Below are 16,794 nucleotides of genomic sequence, written 5' to 3' on the forward strand. Positions count from 1 at the left end.
CTCTTCGGTACAAGGATAGAGAAACATGGGTCCCAATAAAACAATTCATTTACAATACATCAATATAAATATAATATTATAGCAATAGGTTAGGGTTATGTTAGGTTAGGGTTAGGCCGCACATTTTAGTTTTATTGGGACCCATGTTCTCTATCCTTGGGCCGTATCTTCTTGGGTCCTTTTTGGCAATTGTATTTCACAAGGACTGCATTCTCTCTTTGGAATGTCTAGGGAATCCCTGTAGATAAGGAAATTCTGTCTACAAGTTAGCATTAATTATTTTACTTTCTCTCTCATAATTACTGTTTTTAAAATAGCCTCCTTCACATATTTTTTCCATTCTTTTTTATGTTGTGAACCAATAGTCATAAGTGACATACTTATGTCATACTCCTTGAAGATTTCTAGAGCCTCATTTGCCCACTCCACCATGTAACAACAGACAGCGTCATGGAACAAGAAAGAAGCTGGAGGAACTAACCTGATTGGCTAAAACACCTGTCATAAGCCTGCTCGTTCCGGTTCCATTCCGCTATATAGTAGTCTAGTAGCCTAAAAGCAGAACTACAGTGTATTGCATTACAATACATGTTTATGTTTAAAAACTCACTTTTAAGTATGCACCAGAATGTACAATTTCAAGATGAAAAATGCAAAAGCTCCCACACCCTCCCCTTGCTCTGTCGCTCCACTCCCTCACATTATCTCACTCTCAACTCTAACTCAATGTTGGCAGCCCTGCATGTGGCATGTTGGCAGCTCTTAGGAAGTGTAGCGATGCATCAAACTATTGATGAATTATAATAGTGTTTGACTCGATATCAATGCATCAATGTCAAAGTAAAACTTTGGTAACTGTTGCCGATAGCTCACTGAAGTAATGATGGTTTTCGATAGTTGAAACAGTAAATCACTAGATTAGTTCATTTATGCTAAAAATATGTTTTTGCATGTACATATACCTGAAAATTATTCCCAACACTTTCGTCATTGTTGTAGATAAAAACGTTTCCCCGGCTGATTATGCCCTGTCCACTCTAGTTGGCTCACTTGTTATGTTCGAGTGTGTGAGTGGAACGACAGGGTATCATTCTAGTATTAATGTGAACCAAAACGTATGCACATGCAAAAATTGTATAACAATATCACAATATATGAAATTTTGTAATGCATCAATAGTATCGCAATAGTTTTTTCCATTACTGCAATATCTTCGACAATAGTATTTCAGTTATCGCGATGTACCTAATAATTACACACAGCTAATACCTAATTTTTATCAGCACAGAATCAAACGTGTTAGGCACCTGACTTGCACCAGATAGCAAAAATGGCATCTGTGAATGATGGAACTCCCGGACGATCTAAAAAGAAACTCCAAGATTTGTTAGTGAAGGAGCTGAGAAGTGAACTTGATGGACGTGGCCTCGATAAGGCAGGCGTGAAGAATGTCTTAGTTCAGCGTTTGCAGCAGGTAAGTAACAACGATCATGGTTTAGTAAATTGTCATTATTTAATTTGAAAAGTGTGTAACCTACTTATAAGAAACTGCATTGGTAGTATAGTGCGGACCTATCTTTCTAACCAAGTGGAAAGCTGATACGTGGCACTAGATAATACATACCTTCTTGTTATTATTTAATGCAATTAAGACATTGATTAACTTATACTTTTTGTTTATAGGCTTTAGAAGATGATGGGATAGATAGTGATGATTATTTTTTCGAAGTGACAGTTTCTGCTTCGCCAATTTCAAAACCTGGACCATTGAGCAGCAAAAAGTCTACAAGTATGCATATATTGAATATAATTTACATCTCTTCAGGACTGTGTTTAAATCAATGGAATGAGAGCTATGTAGTGGATCGTCTATGCCATTTATTCTTCATGATATATTTTGTAAGAAAAGGACATATTTCAGTAGGATATGATTGGCAAAGAATGTGCAAACAACAGGTCAAATATAAAATGGCAAATTATTGACATATTGCAATATTTCATAGTAAAATAGCTACACATTCAGAGTATATCTGCCGGTCCATTTTTAAGGAGTCATGCTGGCAAAGGAGGAAGATGAAGAGGAAGAAGCTGAAGTTGAGAACACAGAAGAACAAGAGGAAGATGAGCCTGTAAGGAAACTGAAATTAACTATTTAATTAATTAATTATTATTATTTATTTTTAATTATGAATGACTATTTATCCAAGTTAAATCTATGGTCTTATTTGTTACCTTCTATGTGCTTCACACTGACATACCATGTTGTTCATACGTGACATTTCGAAACTTCAGATGGAGGCTTTAGCGATAGTTGAGGATGCTATCAATCTCACAGTCGAGGAAGAAGACAAGTTACTCAATGAAGAGGATTTAAATGAACTGGTAGGTGAAGTGTTGTTTACATGCTCTGTTTAAAGTAATATACAAAAGTTGGCTAAATAACAGAAGGAAAATTCAATAATAATAAACAAAAACAATAAAATTACGATAACATGGAAATAACACGAAATCCAAATTATTCCAGGTTGCATATACTGTGTTTGTATGCCAAATATGATATTCAGCTAACTGAAAATTTCCATTTGTTTAATGTAGGATGCAATGAAAGAAGCATTGGAGAAACAAGGTAACCTCATTTATTTAGTTAAGCCATTGGGGGGGGGTGTTCAGGAGTTAAACCAAGAATTATGTCTTGCATGCAAACATATACGTAACTGGCGTTCCCTCCTGGGTAAACCTGTTTCATTATCGAGGCACAGAATGTCGGCATCATGTCATCGTGAGAGCGCTGGTTTGGTTTCATTAATTGTGGCTGAGCATTTTTCCTATTTGCTATAGTGTGTGAGCATAGAGCTGACTGTTGCTTTGTTGTTCATCATAGTCATAGTCAGCTTGGTTGATGCAGCCATGCTCTAACATGGGAAGAAATGTGAATTGCACGTAGCGATTGTGATTTCAAAAAAAATATTTACATGCTGTAGCACATTGGTTCTTCACAACTATAACCTGTTTGTGGTTCAGCTGCAGCGCCTTGCCTGAGTTGCCCTGCGTTTGAGTTGGCGCTGACCACGTCTGTTATGGTTGAAGGGTGTTGCTATTTGTTGTCTCTGCTAGGAGAATGTGAAATGCAGTGACTGATACGTTGACTAGTTGACTCTCTCGTGATATCAATGCTGATACGTCACGGTCTCATCATGAAAGCAGAGGTTCGGGAAGGTTGTGAACAATATATATAGAAGAGATCAGCGGCTACATCTAAGAATGAGTCGTATCGTTGCCCCAACGTGCAAGTTACGACGCCAGCAATGTGCTGTTGTTGTACGAGTGATTAACCGACCTTACGGCAGCAGATGTGTGGATAGTGTTTTCTAGAGACCTGACTGGATAGAGTGCTTGGAAGACACATGTACTACGTTCGCGAATAATTGGTTTTCGGCAGCGATTAAGATAAGAATCAGTTTGACTTTTAATTATGATTGGCATTAATGAACCGGCATTAATGCAGCATGTGGTTGTTGATTTCACATTTTCTTGGCATTTTGGACTGTATGTTTGATGGTAAGTGTAGTACAGAGATGTTCCTCTGATACTCATCGTAGCGTATAAGATTGGATAAAGGCATGATGCTGTCTTTGAATGGACCAAGAACGTGGACCACAGTCAAGCTAGCAGATTCAGTGGCTAGATGAACTGATCATCTTCACCAATCAAAGCTGGAGCAAGACAGCCTGGAAATCTTATTAAACCTTTTTCATTGTATTTGATTTAGCAACCATTGCATGAATTCTGTAACAGACGTTGTGGTTTTGAAACAGGTTTTCCTCGGTGCTTGAATTGACCACATATCACATATGATATTTTCAGACAGACACACTGATGCGCACACACCCACATGCACACATGCACATACATGCACGCACACGCACGCACAAGTGTAGCAATATTTGTGTCTTATAGTTAAGTGGTTTATTTGTTTGCTAATGTGTCTAACAATTCTGTTGTTGTAATTTGTTCGGTAATACAGCAGTGAATAGAAGACTGTTGGTTTGGAATGTCCTCACAGGAATTGATCCATTCAAGCCTACGATTATATACATACTGTTATGCTAATGTTGAATTTCTAGAGTTGCCAGCCCAAGTTTCTACAGATGCAGAAACTGAACCAGTTGAGCAACAGCAGCAGGAGCAGGAAAAGGAGGAGGAGGAGGAGGAGGAGGAGGAGGAGGAGGAGATGAAGGAGGCAGAAGAAGAACCCAAGTCTGAGAAGGAGCAGGAGGAAGAGATGGTGGAAGAGGAGGACATAACAATTACTGCCGATGGAGATGGAGAAGCAGAAGCAGCGGTCGAAGACACCCTCTCCGACAAACAGGACGACAACAAACCTGAGGGCAACGAGGATGCCTCCCTGGATGTACACGTTACGGAGAGTGATGAACTCGACACCGACCTCCTCACCACTGAGGTGGAGAAGATGGAGGAGGTTGCTGAGGAGAAGCCTGCAGCCGAGCAGAAGGAGAAGGAGGAGGAGGAGGCAGATGAGCAGCCTAAGCAGGCTGAGGACTCTTCCGATGCTGGGCAGAAAGAGGAGTGTCCGTCTGACCAGCCAGCTTCTGTTGCCGAAGCTGCAGAGGAAAAGAAAGATGACGAAGGTGTAAAAGAAGCAGCAAAAAGTGAAGTGGAAGAGAAAAGAAAGAGGTTTGTCTCCATCCCTTTAATAGCGACTCATCACAAGCTTCTGTTCAATCCCCAAATTGCTTGTGTCAAGGTATACACCTGACCAGTGGGGGGAGGGGTTGGGTTGTGAAGAGGCAAGGGAGGATTTTTCATCCAGGTTGCTTTTCCTTGCCCTTGCGCGCTACCATCTATAAATATAATTTTAAACCTGTCACATATACTTAGCTATATTACTTTCAGGCATACTCAGTGCTTGCTGCAGTGCATTGCTCCAGTTCATCTACATATATACTAGATTGTTAACATTTTCCTCATTATTGCTAAATGAATTTAATGATCTCTCACCTGTCTAACTGCCTTGAAAACAAAGCAAGCAGCAGTTTGTTTCTATCTACTGTAGTTGGTTAGTATCAATTGGCATTCACGTGTGTGCAACCCAAGCGATGGAGAAGAAGAAAAGTGTGCTAGCCACATTACAATAGTAGGATGTAAAAATGACGATTGTTTGCCCCCACACGATAAAAGAGGTGCTCGGTAGCAGCGGTTGGGCGGCACCCTACAGGCTGGAGTCGTGGCTAGACTCCACAGATGCTGAGATGAACCATCTATCCGTAGATGTTTCCTATTTGCTTCGACGTGTTGCTCACCGCAAACGAAAAAGAGCAGACGAAGTGAATTATAACTAATGCATCTGCGATGGTACTGATGCTGAATCGATTGCCGTTATCAAGGCTCTAACGAGCGACCGTGCGCGTGTACTTAGCATCCACAGAACATGATTTAGAGCCATTTAGAACTGGCGTGAATTTTCACGTTGTTTATGTCCCTCGTGATTTGCATACTGATTCCGGGTATTAAATTGTGGTCATCGCCATTGAATGATTCTCATCTAATAGCTGCTTGTATGAAAAACTTTCCAGCACACCTACCAAAGACAGCAAACCGGCTGTTGCTAAGGAAACGAAGCCAGCTGCAAAAGACGAAACGGGTAAGTCGGAATAGGATGCAAAATCTAGTGTGCGTGCGTGTTAGACGATTTAGTTTGTGGCGGTCGCTAGTGGGTAGAGTTCAGCCTAAAGGGCCTACTTAGCTTTAGCTTGTTTTTGGCAAATATATGATGACATTATTATGACGAATTAGCGAACTACAGCTTAAACCCTGGATATATGCCTAGTACAAGCCTGCATTCTTAGTAAGTAGTAGAGAGCTGTAAAAGTATTGTCGTGCACATTTTTTCCTCGACTTGAGCTATTTAAATCGGTTTTTAGCCATGAAAACCTGTTACAATGGTTATTTGTTGTGTAACAGATCACAAACACAGTGTTGCTAGCAGTAGCCTGTCATCAGGTAGAAACCTGTGGGTGAGTGGTCTGTCTTCCTCCACACGAGCTACAGACCTGAAGGCTGTCTTCAGCAAGCATGGCAAGGTATGTCCCATCTGTTACTAACCCCTTCTCACATCATTATATATATAACTAGACAGAGGGCACTCACGGAGAGTGCATACCTCCGCGAGCGTGTAACATGTATGTGTATAACAGCTGGCTCGCTGCTGGCTGCTGCTGACTGGACGCCCTAGGGCGAGCTGCTGCTGAATCGATCACGCCAACGCTACACACACACACGAACACACACACGAGACCGATTACATGACCTCCGTTGCGCGGAGGTAACGAACACACACACGAACACACACACGAGACCGATTACATGACCTCCGTTGCGCGGAGGTAATGATGTGAGAAAGGGTTTACTTCATGAACTGCCACTATGTGTGTTCATGATTACGATTACGTTAGCTTCATTTTGGCTTGTGTACCAACGGTAGCTGTCTAGTGACTTTATGACATCAAATAGCAGGGCTAAACGGTTTTCAGGAGTCAGTATTAGAAAATGAGTAACAACCTAGATATCATAAAATGTAATATAAGGTCAAACTGTTTAACATCTTAAACATTAATACCCAAAATATGCAGCAAAACTACCCATATGAACACCTTCCATGTAGTCACACTGGTTGTCTTTATTCTTAAATGTTACACTTTAACAATTATAAGATTGCACTCACACTGGTCAATGCTTACACCTTAATCATTCTCCAGGTGATCGGTGCTAAGGTGGTAACGAGCGCTCGCACACCTGGTGCACGTTGCTATGGTTTCGTCACAATGGCCACCCACGAAGAGGCAACCAAGTGCATACAGCATCTACACAGGACAGAGCTGCATGGTCGCATGATCAGCGTAGAGCGCGTGAGTCATCCATGCTTTAATGAGAATATGCTGAAGAGAGCTAGTGCAGGTATATCGTGTGGTATGTAGAAAAGGTTTGGGTGTCTTATGGTAACTTTCATGGCAACGTGCTTGTGTTCAAGGAAAGAAATACCTAAACTAAAAACTGTCGGTCTAATGTCAATCTGAATTTTCAGGCGAAGAACGATCCTGCACCTCCTGGTAAGAAGGCAGTGCTTGGCAAGACGATAAGCACCATTCATGTTAAGAAGCCAGTCGACAAAAAAGACGTGGCTGTGGAAAAGAAAGGATCTGAAGTGAAGAACGTTGGTAAGTTAACCCATGTGTCTTAAGTGGTCATTCACAATTACTTACCTTATCACAAGCATATAAACTGAGCATTTTTATATGACCCTCCCCATCCCTCCAAAATTGTACAAAATTAAATGGCGATTTTTCAGATTTGCTGGGAATGTTTGAATCATCATTTCTTTTTCTAAAAGCATATAATGGATGTTGATCCTCTACTTTCAAGATGTGGTTCTCACACTTGTGATAACTTTGAGAATCGTGAACGACCCCCTAAAGCTTACGACATATGCTCCAACATTTGTTCCCAACATCATTCAACATTTTTGGCATTAAATGTTGCAATTTGATGAAGCAACACCTACCAACACTCACGATTTGTTGCTAACAAGTGTGTTACAGGTAGCTTATCATAAGTAGGGAGTACTGAATCTGATGACATGTATGCATTCTCCAGAGGTGAAGAAGGAAAACGATAACAACAAGAAAACTCCTGAGAAGAGAGATGAGAAGAAACAAGTGAAAATAGAAAAGAAAGATGTAAAGATAGAACGTGAGAATTTAAAAAAAAATACCCAAGTTGGGTTGGCGTGCAATGCCAAAATGCTGAAAATTTCCACGAATTGCTTTCTGGTACTTTCATGAACTATTTGTCATTTGATCGTATTTGTTTACCAAGCATTGAAAACTAACAAATTTGTCTATATGCGCACGCGTGCACACAAGTGCTCACACACACCCACACACAATCACGCATACACACACACACACAAGCACGCATACACACACACACAAGCACGCGTGCACGCACCCATGCACAGACGTCTACAAAATGTATGTATGTATAAATAGAATCTGTAGTCATATTTCTTGCAATGTTGATGCTAATAAGGAAACCAATTATTATATAGCTGGCACAGAGGACAAAAACAAGGACAGTTCCAAGTCTGAGAATGACAAAACATCAGGCGAAGAGAAAGACAAAAACCCAGAGGATGTCAACAAGAGTGCAGAGGAAAAGGAAGCAGAGCGCAAGGCAAGAGAGGAACGAGATCGCCGAAAGGTACTCACTCTTAAGAAAATACAGGTAGGAATATTAGCTATGCAACATTTAACAACCCTTCAAACCGTCATCTCTTGGCTAAATAAACTGCTGCACGCAAGCAATATAAAACGGCAAAATTTCCTAATGGTTTGTGTTACAGAGAGATGCTTTAGTTGCGGAGTTCGTTCAGGTGCATTTAGTCACAGGAATATTTGGGTCCATTCGATACAGCAGTGACTTTACGAGTTTCTCCTCATCACAAACTACTTTGTCACTTGCTGTTTTGTTCTATATTAAAAGGTGAGATGACACCAAGCTAAATCCCAGAAGGTTGTGCCCTGAATTTTTGTGCATTCTTTAATGCCTATAAATATAAATCCAATAATAATATCCAATATATAATATAAATATCCAATGGTATTCTCTGCATTGGCATTTATTGTTCCATATATCTCAAGAAACCAGTTCATCGTTGAGATATGTTAGTAGTAGAAAAACAATTTCCTAGTTTGATCACAAATGCTGTTTTGCGCTCATGTTAACAGGAGCAACGGCAGCGAGAGAGAGAACGAGATCGAGAGAGAATGCAGAGGCAGAGGGAGAGATGTGCAGAATTTGAGGCAGAGAAGGAGAGAAGGAGACTCCTCGATATTGAGAGAAGGAATAGAGAGGAAGCCCGACGTCTACACGAAGAAAGAGACAGACTCAGGTAACTACGCTATCTGCGTACCAGTGACACTTGAACTTAGCAGTTGGTGAAGTTAGTGTGTGCAAACTTGTGAAGTGTGTAGCTCTCACATTGTTTACTGTGATGTTGGTTTCTGCTACAGGTTTGAGAGGGAGAGGCTAGAAAGAGAGAAAGCAGAGGCTGAGCGACTTGAGAGAGAGCGCATTCGTCTTGAGAGAGAACGTCGGGAGAGAGAGCGGCTTGAGAGGGAGAGCCAGAGAGAAGCAGACCAGCGACGCATGGATAATTTCAGGTACTGTCACACACACATCATCAAACTCCCTCGTTCTCCTCCTCTGCTTCATCTTACAATACCACGGTTAGACTCGCCCTAATCCAACTAACTAGAACCTTCCATTCATGATTCATGACATGGCAGGTATGGACAGATTGCATTTTATTTAGCATATTAGACTTCAATGTGTTGATACCTTGATGTTTCATCCTTGATGATCATCCCATAACTCATCTCCTGCGATGATTCTATAATTATAATGATTGACAGTACAAGTGCTCGTTATTGTTTAGTTTTTAGCTCATCTGACATAGTCAGATGCAGCTTGTAGAATCGCTTGATCGTCCGTCCGTCCGGTCGTCCGTCCGTCCGTCCGTCCGTCAACAGTTGGGCACAAATCTTAACCGCTCGACGTACGGTCACGATATTCGGCACATTGGGGGGGATCGTCAAAACGAGTTGGGCTGTCGAAGCTGGGGGTCAAAGGTCAAAGGTCAAGAGGTGTAAAAGAAGGGGGAACATTCATCCTTAACTTAAGGTATAGGGAGGAAATGCAGAATTTGGCGCACAAATCTAACACGGCTCGACCTAGGCTCGTGATAGTTGGTGTTAGCATCACGGTAGGAAAAGCCATCACTGCTGCGAAATTGGAGGTCACAGGTCAAAGGTCAATGGGCACAGGGCAGATTTTAGACATTTTCTGAGGACTGGTCTGACGGAGCGATTGAAAAACTTTTTTGTTTCAGCGTGACCTAGCATTTTTATGGCCATTATTTTGAAAGGACCATGGAAATCTACTTTCTGCTGACATGCGAAGAGTAAGTGTCACGATAACCTTTTGCACCCTCAAGAGGAGGTTAAACATGATTGTTGACTGTCTGTAGAAAAATTTGACTGCCCGCGGTTTGCTAGTAGAATCTATACATGCCTGGATGTAATGAGGCTACAATGTCACATGAAATTTCAAAAAGCTAAATTTTGGTTAAAGAAGGTTGTATGCTCCTTAAATCGTATAATTTATTATGGCATTCTGTAGTGTCAGTATGTTACATGTAACGTATGCCACTGCCAGTGGCTACTGCCAGTGCATGTGTTGTAGTACTGTGGATTTTTGCCTTAATTGGCTTACAGGTGGCAGCTCTCTATTGCGCAGCCTGTAGGCTTGCGTAGGTAAATGGATGAGTGCTTACCTATTCTGTCTTGCAGATAGTTGTTGCTACAGTGCTACTACGTATGATGGGAGCTTCCATCTTTAATCTGAAGACACTTAAACGTACGGCCATCTCCGTGGCAACTTTCTATACGATCCCAACGCAACATTCCTTTTGAGAAGGTTCCTGATACCATCCCTGTGCATTCCACTGTTTCGGCGTGTATGTGAACACATTTGGGACTAACAGGGTTTACTAGAATCCCAACACTCCACCACAAGGGTCACCGCAGTAGACGTTAGATGAGCGCTGTCGCTATGCGGCACTTGTTCTCTGATAGCATGAATGATGCTTGACTTAATAGGTCGTCTGCTGCTCACTCTTCATTGTTTGCATTCTAATGTGTACTTTAATGCAACCACACCTGTGAATTTGCTATTCCTTGTTTGCAATTGTCAGTGTTGGCCCAAGTTCGCAGTTAATTCATGTTTCCGTGTTTGCCATCTTCGTTTCCTACCCCATTCTGCTCCCTTCGCAGACGACAAGGCCCTTACAAGCCAATGAATGGGTCGCGTCCATTCGATTCCAGCCCAGTAGGTGGAAGGTAGGTGCCAGCCAGCTGCACTCGTTACCGACTCACGCACACACATTTTTATATTTGCACGAAGAGGTTTCAAGAAGTGATGTGTGAGAGAGATTTTAGTGATAGCACATGGTGTAAGATGCAATAGCAAGTGTGGTAAACTCGAAATGAGATCGATTCTCTAGACAATGAGATTTTTCACAACTACGACATACATTAAATGCTGTAAACATTTTGTACTGGCACCTGATTCACTGCACTAGTCTTAGCAGTTGGTGGCCATCAGTTGTTATAAGTTGTGATGATGGGAACAAACTTTATTGAAACCTATTTATAGCGTCAGCCGTGACCTCACTTTTATAAGTGAAATAAATTATTGTGAATGATAGAAATGTTTGATTACAAAATGTGATGTGTAAACTAACAAGAATTGTTGCTCTACTACGAAATGATTGAGTAGTTAGTGTTACATCTGCCCTTGCATAGATGCTAACATAGACATCCATATGGCCTAAACCTCACACCCTGTCCCTGCTTGTCCTTTATTACTAGTTAATTTGTCTTCACAGAGTAATCCAATTTCATACCAAACGTCAGCCACTCCTCTCCACTGATTCCTCCTCACACAAAAGGTACGTATCCTCATGTTTCCTCTTGTTGTCTTCATCCTGAAATCCTATTGTCACAATTCTGTTATTTGTTGTAAGTCCTGCATTTCTGCTTAAGCTGTCCGCGATAAAAAGGAGATGATGACATACTGATTGAAATAATGGTATTCGTAACCACGTGCTGTGTCATATATTGTGATATTGCTTATATGCTTTACTAACATTAAATTCCGTTTTTGTGTGCCATTGCTGTCTAGAATTATTTTATATAATATATTACTAATCCCTTTTATATTGCATTTCATATATTTATTGTGCATGCCAATGGTGGCTGAGTGCACACGTGCACGTCTGTGTATACTTACGTACATGTGAGCAGAGATGCGAACCACTACGATTTATCCGTATTTTATACGAATTTCTATTCCTTTGCACCACTACGACCAGTTTGTATCAAACTATGAATTTCACTGTGATCGGGGTAAAAAAAATTATTTTTGGTCCGTCAGTCTATAATACGCAGGGGGAAAAATACACGGGGGTAGCAGGCGATTTCGCCCCCGAAATGCCAAAAAGAGCGCCCGAAAGCATGATATCGGGGGGCGACCCCAAAAGAAAAAGTCGCCCTGGAAATCGATTGTCCAGGTCGGACCCGCGCCTTGCCACTCTCGCTCGGCATTGCTGCGCTGCGATGCCTAGGCATCTGCCGCTAGCGGCAGCCAGTTCCACGGCGCGGTAGAATTCATGGTACGGTGTGACTGTCAAGTGTTTACCATTTAAGCATGAATGTGTGTACTGTACTGTATTGCATTCAATCAAGCGCACGCCGCTGCCCGCGCGTATATACGTGTGTGCCCGTGCGCGTGCTTGCGCGCGTGCGTGTGTGCGTGCCGGTGTGCCTGCGGGCGTGCTTGCGTGTGTGCCTTCGCACGTGCGTGCGTGCGTGCGTGTGTGCCTGTGTGTGCCGGTGTGCCTGCGGGCGTGCTTGCATGTGTGCGCGTGCGTGCGTGCCTGCGCGCGTGCTTGCGCGTGTGCCTGCGCGCGTGCGTGCCTGCATGCGTGCGCGCGTGTGTGCGGGTGTGCCTGCGGGCGTGCCTACGTAGACCCGTAGGACCAACAACCCGTAGGATTATAGAACGGTAATCCATGGAAAATCTTAATGAAATTCACACGTATATTTTTCCCTGCCGGCACACTCGTGTGTCATTCCCGATTGTAGCTTTTTCGTCAATTCCCCGAAAGAGTTTTGCTGCCGCTTTCTCATAGTCCAGCAATCCCAACCCTCTACATGATACGGCACGTACGTTTAAGTGTCTTCAGATGGAAAGATGGAGCTCCATGTACATTAGTAACGCCAACAACTATTTGCAGACAAGAATAGGTAGCATATCTTTACTAGGCAAGCCTAACAGGGACGTTGCAATAGAGAGCTGGCACTGTAACTAGTTAACGAGGCAAAAACTACAGCACACACATTGCACTGGGCGTGGCCATGCCAGTGCCTACGTTAATGTAAAATACTGACAGTACGAGATGCCACATAGAAATTATTAGGATTTTAACGGAGGCTAACATTTCTTCAACAAATTTTAGCTTTTGAAATTTCACGTGTGCATCTTGTAGACTGTAATCAGCATGTGATAGTTTATACGAGAAAACACGGCAGTAAATTCGTTTCCTAACAGACAGGTAAACAAATCATGGTTTAACCCTCTCGTGGAGGGTCATAGGCCTTATCCGACACTATTTCGCATAGTCAGCGAGAGGACATTTCATTGGTCTTTCAATAAGCATAAATGATGCTCGAGTCCCGCTGAAACAAAAGTTTTCATCGCTCCGTAGACAGTGTCTCAGAAAATGTATAAAATCTGCCATACGTGCCATTGACTTTGCATGTGACTCCAATTTCGGCAGTTGATGTGCTTTTCCTACCATGATTGCTTATACACGGACTATTCAGAGCCTAGGTCGAGCCGTTTAGATTTGTTGCCCGCATTCTTGGCATTTCTCCTTATACCTTAAGTTAAGAGTAAATGTTCCCTTCTTTTTAACGCTGTTGACTTTGAGCTTTTGACCCCCAGCTTCGAGAATCCAAATTCGTTTTGATGAGTCCACCCGATGTGCGAATATCGTGACCGTACGTCGGAGCAGGGTTAGATTTGTGCCCAATCTGTTGACGGGCCCCGACGGCCACGGACGCACGCAACGGGACGGCACGGACCCCGCGGCACGATCGTGCGATTCTAAAGCTGCATCCTGAATATGTCAGATGAGTCTAAAAATGTTTTAGTTATGCAATAATGCAAGTATTGAAAAGAAAGCAAGAACTGAAGAGGTTTGCAGGCCACAGAGTTGTATTCAGTAAAAAAAAAAAAAAAAAAAAAAAAAAAAAACAAATAAAATTTCTTATAAAAAAAAAAAAATTTTTTTGGTTGTTTAAAAACAAAAAAAAAAATAAGGTCTAGCTCATAATATCTATGCAGACCTGAACTGTTACGTATTGCGCGATAATTTGTTGAGGACGCGAGTGCAAAATATACGGGCTGTACAGGCAGACCTCGAAAACAATTACGGACAGCAGAATATCTGACATTTATTATTTTTATGCAAAAAAAGAGAATAAACCGCAGTTTTGGTAAATAAATATTATCATGTAAATGACTATGTGGTCTGTAGATTTAGACTCAATTAGCTCTGTAAAAATGCTACGGTACGCATGACAAATGGTAAATTGATGCCTGTTGTATTATGCGCTCTGTCATGTTGGTTTATGGTAAGTTAAGAGTTTCAGTGTGTGTGTGTAGTGAGCGGCACGCATTGTGTGTATGTGTGGAACTGCAATATGACTCTTTTGCTAATATATGTTATTTTATAAATGATATGAAGACTTGACAAAAAAGGTGTTACTGACAAATGCCCTAGTTGTTACGGAAAATCATAATTATTTAACTGATGTTCATAGATGGGGTGGTGCAGGAGTACTGTTATGTATGTATAATATTATAATTTTTTTTGACACAATTGTTGAGTTACTTTCCTCCGGTGATGTTTATGACGTATCAACTAAGTGTATTCCGATATGTGACCGACTTCGGCTCTACTTCCTTGTCATGGCAATATTCCATATTCATGTTTGCTTCCTTTTGTGAGGTGTTTATGTTGAAGCAACCACATCGTACGATATCATGGAGGCTTGTGCTGTAACCTCGTAAAAGATTAGGGTTGAAGTCTGTATGATATGACTAGGCCTTATTGGTCTGTAGCCTTATGTTCTAGGGCCTGCAGAACCAGACACTATAGTCATAGTGGCAGATGGTGGGTCGTTGTCGTATCCGGTACTAAGTATTGTACAGACAGCGTAGTTTTAGGTTGATTCTCATCTGCATAGTCAGATGCAGCTTGTTAGTCGCATTGTCGTCCGTGCGTCCATGCCGATCCGTCAGCAGTTGCGGCACAAATCTAAAGTCGACGTAGATTCGAAAGGTCGGGAGGATTGGTGGGGGTAATCTGAAACGAGGTTGGATGTCGAAGCTGGGGGTCAAAGGCTAAGAGCGTGTACAAGAAGGAGGGATACATTCCTCCTTAAGTTAAGGCATAGGGAAGGAAATGCCAGAATTGCAGTCAAATTAAACGGCTCGACTAGGCTCGTGATAGTCGGTGTATTCTGTCCGTAGAAAGCCTCGCTGTGCCCGCACATTGGAGGTCACAGGGCCAAGTCATGATAGTGACAGGGCAGATTTTCACTTTTTCTGAGGACATGCGTCTGACGGAGCGATTTGAACATTTTCTGTAGTTCAGCAGTCGCTTTAGCATTTTATGGTTTATTGAAAGGACCATGAAATGTACTTATGCTGCATGCGAGTTAAGTGAGTGATAACCTTTTGCCTAAGAGGAGGGTATTAAATGGATTTGTTGGGACTGTTACACAAAGGACTGAAACTGCTTTGGCTATGTGGATGTGAGGCTACAGTGCACAGTTCAATTTCAAGGCAATGTTTGTTGACCAGAGGTTTACGTCCTTAAATATTTATTTTCTAAGGTCAAGTTGCTGTATTCAGCACCCTGATATAGCAACTGTATTGAACCCTGAATGCTCGCGTGTGTACAGGCAAAACATGGGGCAGCCCAGTTACGCATATGGGGGTGCTGGCCTATTCTAATCATAATTAATGTGGTGGTTGTGTGCGTGGTTAGTATGTGCAAGACATTGTGTGAGTGTGACCTGAGTGTGTGTATGGTATTAGCCGCAGAGCGTGCAGCGTGATTTGGGACCGGGTCTTGTTTTGACTGGCGGCGCAAGAAATGGGAAGTGTCAATTGAGTAAATGTAAACAGTTAAAAATGTAAAGAATTAAATATTCCTGCTTTAATAGCTGCTAACCAGAACTTAACCCTAACCGTAATTCGAACTCTGAACCTACCTAAACCCTTGCCCTAACCATAACCCCTATACCCCATAAGTATGCGCCCAGCGACGAACAGAAAACTGAAGAATGCGGCTGTTCGCGGAGGTTTATTATATATCTTGGTTGTATAATATACGTGAGCCTTATCGTGTTGGATATATACGCTGTATTTATAACCGCGCAGAGCTATCACCATGTATGCACCCCCCCCCCCGTACACGCGTATTTACGCGCCAGCCCGACACTGAGACGTGCCGAAGCCAGCGGGGAGCAATAGAACGCGGGGCGGGGGGAATTATATAATACCAGATGGCCGCGAGGAGGGCAGTAGGGAAAGTAACATCAATGGCGTACGATTTCTATTTTAATTTATGACGTTCCAAAAAACACGAATATCAAACGATTTCAGAGTAATATTTAATGCGGGGAGTAGTAGCAGTCCGTAAATGACCACACGGCGCAATAGCAGATAGCATTTCTAGGGCCATAGACATCAGGAAGTGACATGGGAATTCTCCGCGCGATAAGAATGGTATGATGGAAACGTCAGAAACGGTCGAGTAGTGTCGCTTTAACGGAGTTTTTTCCCACACGTGCTGTTGAATGACAGTTTCTTCGGTCGAATGAAGAAACAACGGGTGCTTCAACACACCCTGCTCGATTTTAAAGGGGGCTCCCCCACTTTACGAAATGACAGTAGGTCTCATCTGGACATCCATCTCTTCCTTGAACCTAACCCTGTGATAGACAATGCAAAACTTGGGCACTTGATGTGTGGCTAGTTTAAGTAAATCGCAAGGTATAGAAGCTATTCACTGTCTTATTA

The 16,794-nt window shown here is 42.2% G+C and overlaps 1 protein-coding gene across 8 annotated transcripts in view; it reads left to right on the plus strand.

Moving 5' to 3' along the window:
• Nucleotides 1-16,794, plus strand: part of LOC106806749 (scaffold attachment factor B2-like) — an 82,755-nt gene that overhangs the window by 59,327 nt on the left and 6,634 nt on the right. For 2 of the 8 annotated variants that reach the window (XM_014808799.1, XM_014808801.1), the window contains exons 2-16: nt 1,289-1,474; nt 1,684-1,789; nt 2,050-2,129; nt 2,293-2,382; nt 2,596-2,626; nt 4,125-4,695; nt 5,595-5,662; nt 5,983-6,101; nt 6,777-6,926; nt 7,103-7,235; nt 7,672-7,767; nt 8,126-8,301; nt 8,805-8,968; nt 9,090-9,239; nt 10,911-10,976. In XM_014808799.1, coding sequence (XP_014664285.1) covers nt 1,331-1,474; nt 1,684-1,789; nt 2,050-2,129; nt 2,293-2,382; nt 2,596-2,626; nt 4,125-4,695; nt 5,595-5,662; nt 5,983-6,101; nt 6,777-6,926; nt 7,103-7,235; nt 7,672-7,767; nt 8,126-8,301; nt 8,805-8,968; nt 9,090-9,239; nt 10,911-10,976 — 2,144 coding nt within the window. In that variant the 5' untranslated portion in view covers nt 1,289-1,330. Of the gene's footprint in view, nt 1-1,283; nt 1,475-1,683; nt 1,790-2,049; nt 2,130-2,292; nt 2,383-2,595; nt 2,627-4,124; nt 4,696-5,594; nt 5,663-5,982; nt 6,102-6,776; nt 6,927-7,102; nt 7,236-7,671; nt 7,768-8,125; nt 8,302-8,804; nt 8,969-9,089; nt 9,240-10,910; nt 10,977-16,794 lie in introns of all 8 variants that reach the window. The other 6 variants (XM_014808800.1, XM_014808798.1, XM_014808802.1 and 3 more) reach the window with 5 other exon arrangements.

Source organism: Priapulus caudatus, unplaced genomic scaffold (assembly GCF_000485595.1).
Source record: "Priapulus caudatus unplaced genomic scaffold, Priapulus_caudatus-5.0.1 Scaffold177, whole genome shotgun sequence".
NCBI lineage: Eukaryota > Metazoa > Priapulida > Priapulimorpha > Priapulimorphida > Priapulidae > Priapulus > Priapulus caudatus.